This window comes from Pinus tabuliformis, chromosome X, assembly GCF_031772625.1.
Source record: "Pinus tabuliformis cultivar Carrire ecotype Pingquan chromosome X, CPIR1, whole genome shotgun sequence".
Lineage (NCBI taxonomy): Eukaryota > Viridiplantae > Streptophyta > Pinopsida > Pinales > Pinaceae > Pinus > Pinus tabuliformis.
Genome location: NC_142308.1, coordinates 1,345,493,777 through 1,345,499,900, shown reverse-complemented (window position 1 = coordinate 1,345,499,900; position 6,124 = coordinate 1,345,493,777). Strand labels below are relative to the sequence as shown.

Here is a 6,124-nt window from a genome sequence, read left to right as displayed (position 1 = left end):
CTCTAATATCAACACCTAAAATGTCTCCTTCAAAATCTCCACAAATAGTCAAATAAACATTTGGAATGATTGCATTAGGTTGATGGATCATTGGGAATATTTAGTGGGAAGTCTTTATCACAATGTGTTATCCATTAATCAGACAATCCAATCCATATGATACATATACTGGCTAAGATCAATTTAAATAAGTTTGATGGCTCAAATTTAGTAGGATGGGTGGCCTTGTTGGAACAACATTTTTGTCTCCAAGATATTGATGATGAGAAATTTAAAGTTTGACTGGGAGTGTTATATATGAATAGGGAGAGTTGGTTGTGGTGGTAATAGCATAGGAAGGCATATGTGGGGTATATATGTGGGACCAATTTGTGAAGGACATCTATGTTAGATTTGAAAATGATACCAATTTTTTAAGGTTGTTGACCAAATTACACCATATGATCATAGTGGAAGACTTTATTGTTTCCTATGATAGATTGAAAACCACAATAAAATGGTATTAATAATGAATTCTTGAAGGAGTGTTTTGTTAGTGGTCTTAAGGAGGAGATGAAAGCATGGGTCTTGATGTATTTAACCCTACTACTTGGTTGGAGAACTCTCAACTAAAAAGGTCCAAGTGGTAGTAACAAATCAAAACAAATGACCTAATTTTGTTCCATTACAACATCCCCCTATTAATCTACTCCACCTTTTTCTCATCCCTTATAGTTCCACAAGTTCAAACTAGAAAAATTGATAGAATGTCAATATTTCAACCTCTACTATCATTTCAATGATTTTTTCTTTTGAAGGGCATAAATTCATGGAACATAAATTATTTTTCATGTATATTACTTCATTGGGAATATCTAAGGAAACTTTAGAGGATGGCATGAATAAACTTGAGATGGTCAAGATTTCACTAGTGAAAGTACCCACCTAGGACATTCCTTGCGATGAACCCAAAATTTTCCTCTATTCTTTGTCAGGAATTACAACTCTCAAATTCCCTAAATATTGAAACCAATTCACTATATTAAGCACCAAAAAAGTGATTGTATATATAAAAAAATTATTATAACATCCATAATTTCATTCATCATCAATCAATATTAGAAACACATGATTGTCCATGTAATACATAATTATGAAATCACGATAACCAATGGAGGTTCTATGAAACGTGGAGGTGAGAGTGAGTATGTGAAACTATATATGGGGGACTGTTTCCTCAAATAAAACATGTTTTCTATCCAAATGGGAGGTTGTGATATAGCTTTAAGAGTAAAATAACCATTCATATTGGGTTCTATTACAGTTATTTCTAGGAGTTATACATGAGCTTCAATAAGGAGGGATATAGACACAAATTCAAAGGCCTCCATGCAAGTTCATTAGGAACTATCAAGTCTAACCATATAGAATAACTATTGAATAAAGGTCATGTAAACATTATTTCCAACTTCAATGCCATCTAGGTTATGGATAATCCCTATATGAAATTTATATTTGATCTACAATTGATTTTGGACAAATGTCACCAAGTATTTGAAACATCCTATGTCTTACCTACTTCATGTGGTGGGCATGATCATGGTATACCATTGATTCCAGGTAGTTAAACACTCAATTTACATCCTTATCAACATTATTTTACACAATATTTGAATTCAAAAGGTAATTTATGACTTGTTGTAGGAAATCATGCTATATCTTAGTACTAACCCCTTATGTTTCTTATTCAAGATGGTATTAAAGGAAGAAGGAAACTTATGCATATGCCTAGAATTTAATGCCCTTAACAAGTTGATAGTCAAAGATAATTTCCCATCCTATTAATTTGATGACCACTTGAATGAGCTTCACAATGCATTGATTCTTCACTAAATTGAATATCTACTTTTGGCATCACCAAATTTGGATGAAGGAAGTGGGAATTCCTAAGGCTATCATCTACACAAATGAAGGACATTATGAGTTTTTGATGATGTCTTTTGGTCTTGCAATTCCCTATCCACTTTTTAGAGATTCATGAGAAAGATTTTTTAGGCCTTTTTGTGCGAATTTGCGCTAATCTTCTTTAATGATATTTTGATATACAACATGAATTGGTAGGTAAATGTGACACATTTTAATTGAGCCTTACATTTACTTTGGGATAAGAAAATTGTAATTGAACATTATAAGTGCAATTTTGGCATTTCTAAATTGAAATACTTAGGCCACATTGTATGTAGGATAGGAGTGTGAGTTAATCAAAGAAAATCGAGGCTATGAAATATTGGTTATTCCCTAAAAGAATAAAAAAATTATGTGGTTTATTAGCTACCATGGAAAATTTATGCAGATTTATGGTAGAATTATAGCTTGATTAACATCATTTATGAAAAAAGCATATCTTCATATGGAATGATCCAAAGGAGCAAGAATTTTCATGCCTTAAATGAAGAAACTTGTAATACTCTAGTCTTAGCTATGCCAGACTTTAGTAAAAAAATTGTCTTGAAAGATGATGTCTCAAGGAATTTTTTGCGATAATGTTGTTACAAGAAATCAACATTCATGGATAAAATTGTTATGTGATAAAAACTTTTGTAAATTTTCACGTGAGAAATAAATGTTGGCCATCCTCCATGTACTAAATATGTTGTACCCATACTTCAGTGGAAGGTGATTCTAAATCAACATAGACAATGGTAGTTTGAAGTGATTTTTGGAATAACATTTATCATCGTGGTAGCTACAAAAGTGGGTAACTAATATTCCATAGGTTATGATTATGAGATAAATGATAAGAGGGGAAAGGAGAAAGTGGTGGAAAATGCATTGTCTAGGAAATATGAAGAGGAAGGTTCCCTATTAGAGGTGGAATTGATTGCAATATTCACGAGGAGTGGTTGTATAATGAAAAGGTTGTTTAAATCATCCAATCGTAGAGGAGGCCCTAACCCTCTTATAAGTTATACTTTTCAACATGACACCTTAAGGTATAAAGGAAATATATTTTTGGTTTAGAAATATATTATAAAGCACAAACTTCAGTGGAATTGCATTCCTCTTCCATAGTGAGTCACTTTGGCTTTCAAAAAACTTATGAAATGATTGAAAACTTACTTTTTTGAAATATCATGAAGAAGAGGGTCCATACATTTGTAGCTAAATGTGACATACGTCAAAGGAACAAGGGTGAAAAAATGAAGTACCATAGGGAGTTTTAACTTTTATTGATGCTTGCAACTATCTAGGCTAACATTTCCATGGATTTTATCGTTGGAATTCCTAAACCTGGCGAAAAATTTGTCATCATAGTGATAGTTGTCTACCTTGATCAAAATGCTTACTTTTTCCGAGGAAAAAATCGAAACTTTTTATTAAGATCTATAAAAAGTTTTACAAGCTAATATGGTCTTAAGCCATCACTGGTGGCTCAGTTAGTTGCTGTTCTGCTCAACATTAAGGAGCTTTTCTGCTGATCGTTGGAGTTGGAACCTGTACAAACACCCTCCCTATGGAGGCGACATGTAAAAACATGGAGAAAGAAAAGAAACCGTAACCTGGGGTCTCCTTCAAAACGGAAGGAAAACAACCCCATACAACAAAATATATATATATATATATAAGTTTTACAGCCCGGGAAAGATACCATATGTAAATAAATGTCTGAAGCGGTATGCTGTGGTAAATGAAACAGTGTACAAAAAAAAACTAAGTAAAATAAAAACTGGTAAGTACATATATGTACAGAACTGTATATAACCGCTACATAACTGCTGTCAAAAAAGAAGCAAAAAGACTGTTGTCAAAGAGACTGTGCATAAGGAGCCATATTTGATATGACTGACTGCCCCTGACGGATCTCCTCTATGGTCCAGCTGCCCATATCCTATTGTAAACCAGCCTTAGATAGCTGGTCTGCTTCCTCATTCTTGTCCCTGTAAATGTGGCAGATAGAGAAAACATTAAAAGATGCCTTTAATAAAGAAATTTCTTCAACAAGAGTCCTCAAAATCTGATTTTGACAAGATGCCTTTCCATTGACCCAATTTATGACATTTAGAGAATCCCCAAAAATCTGGATAGAGTTTATGTTTTTGTGAAGAAGCCAGCATAAGAGGTAGCGCAGAGCAGATAATTCAGCATAGTTATTAGTGCCTGTACCCAACCCAACAGAAGCTTTCAATGAGTGTTCCGGATTGATATGAATACATAGGCCAGCTCCAGCCTTATTGTTTTGAGAGGCCCCATCAAAGAAGCCACATGGTATGCCTTCCTGAATGTTGATTTGATTTTGTTTTGGTTTAGGATTTTTAGACTCAGGGGGCGGTAATGCAGTGTATATGGCAGCTATGTTAATGGCAATGACAGTAGAAGGGGTGTCCTTGTCTTGGAAAATACTTTTATTTCTGGCAAGCCAAATTCCCCAGCAAAAGATCAGAGGCAAATTTCTCAGGTTTCCCTCCGGAAAGTCATGCCACCATTTCCTCCAAGCAGTCTCCATTGAATCATGCCCCCACTGGGCTTTTATCTTGAGCAGAACAGTGACCTCCTCCCAAATCTGTCTTGAGACAGCACAAGTTATGAAAAGATGATTTATGGATTCATCTTCAGACTTGCACAGGGGGCATCTACCTGGCCCAACTAAGAACCTTGCCTGTAAAATTTCCCATGTTGGGACCTTCCTTTTTAAGATACACCAGTGGAAAAGCTTGGCCTTTGCTGGGCTTTTGAGTTCCCAAATATTTTTGGCCCACCATTCCGGAACTCCCCAACCTTTCTGTCCCATTAAGAAGAGGTAACCATCTTTTGGAGAGTAATCCCCTGATTTACTCTGAGCCCACATTAAGCAATCAGGTTCATCTTTTATCCTGACATTTGAGCGTTGTAATTCTTTGATGAATCCCTCCCACTCAGCCTTCCATCTGGCATTTATCCCCAGTTCTACATCATCCTTCCAAGCCTGACCCCAGATAGTAGACTATCCGACCTTCTCCACCTGATTTATAGTTGTAATACCTTTGCTATCCAAGTGTCTGAGTATCCCTGGTGATAAGGCAAAATCCTCATTGCAGCCTACCCATGGATCTCTCCCAATCCTGACCTGTCTTCCATCTCCAACTTTCCAAGCTAATCCTTGTTCGATCACTGAAAAGGCTTCCACCGTGGCCTTCCATATGGCTGATATATTATTTATCTTCTTATTTGGATTCCGAATCCAGTCTTCCATAGGTATGGGATCAATGTACTTCCTTTTCACCACTCTAGTCCATAGATTTTCTATAGTTATTAGCCTCCAGCCAGATTTTGCAGCTAAAGAGAGACTAAACTCGGGGAGTCTCTTGATTCCCCATCCTCCCCATTCTTTTGGCCTAGCCACTTTGTCCCAAGCTACCCAAGGTAACACTGAGGACTCCTTTGAACCGGCCCATAAGAATCTACAACATATTCTCCTGATTTTCTCCAGCACACCTTTGGGGATCCAAGTCAGGGCGGCCCAGTAGACCGGAATGGCTAGAAGAACTGATTTAATAAGAGTCAGTCTCCCAGCTCTGGATAACCATCTAAAGCTCCAATGTGATATTCTGGCTTCTATCTTAGCAATGAGCCAATTCCAGTCCTCTTTTTTGTAGCCTGCTGGCTTTAACCAGAAACCCAAGTATTTGAAAGGAATATCCAGAGGTTGAATGGGAAAAGGGAATAAATTTGCCAGACTATTCCTTTCTCTTCTTTCAAAATCTGCCACACATGCTTGGGACTTTCTTGAGTTTATCTGCATTCCAGTGGCTTTTAAAAAAAGATCAAAAATGCATTTTAACTCCTTTAGTTCATTGGAGGAGCCATTAGTGAAAATCAAAATGTCATCAACAAAAAGAAGGTGAGTGATGAAGAGATTGATTGCTACCTCGATACCCTTTACCTTCTCCGCTCTTCTGGCTTTATGAATCAGTCTACTTAGCCCTTCTGCCACAAGAAGAAACAGAAGAGGTGACAGAGGGCAACCTTGCCTGAGTCCTCTCTGACTGTTGAAAAAAGAGGATGCTGCACCGTTTACCAGAACTGCAAAGCTGACATTTGTGATGCACCCCATGATCCAGCTAACAAAGGAGTAGCTGAAGCCTAGATGTGTCAACAACATCCGCAA

At 36.6% G+C, this 6,124-nt stretch overlaps 1 protein-coding gene across 1 annotated transcript; it reads right to left on the bottom strand.

Moving 5' to 3' along the window:
- Positions 1-3,868: 3,868 nt before the first annotated feature.
- On the bottom strand, positions 3,869-4,825 carry LOC149145055 (uncharacterized). The gene has a single exon (XM_089452341.1). The coding sequence runs from the start codon at positions 4,823-4,825 to the stop codon at positions 3,869-3,871; it is 957 nt and encodes a 318-aa protein (XP_089308467.1).
- Between the last annotated feature and the right edge of the window lie 1,299 nt (positions 4,826-6,124).

What these genes read in the sequence shown, in the direction of transcription:
- LOC149145055 (XM_089452341.1), bottom strand. Translation starts at nt 4,825, where the DNA reads ATGTGGGCTCAGAGTAAATCAGGGGATTACTCTCCAAAAGATGGTTAC.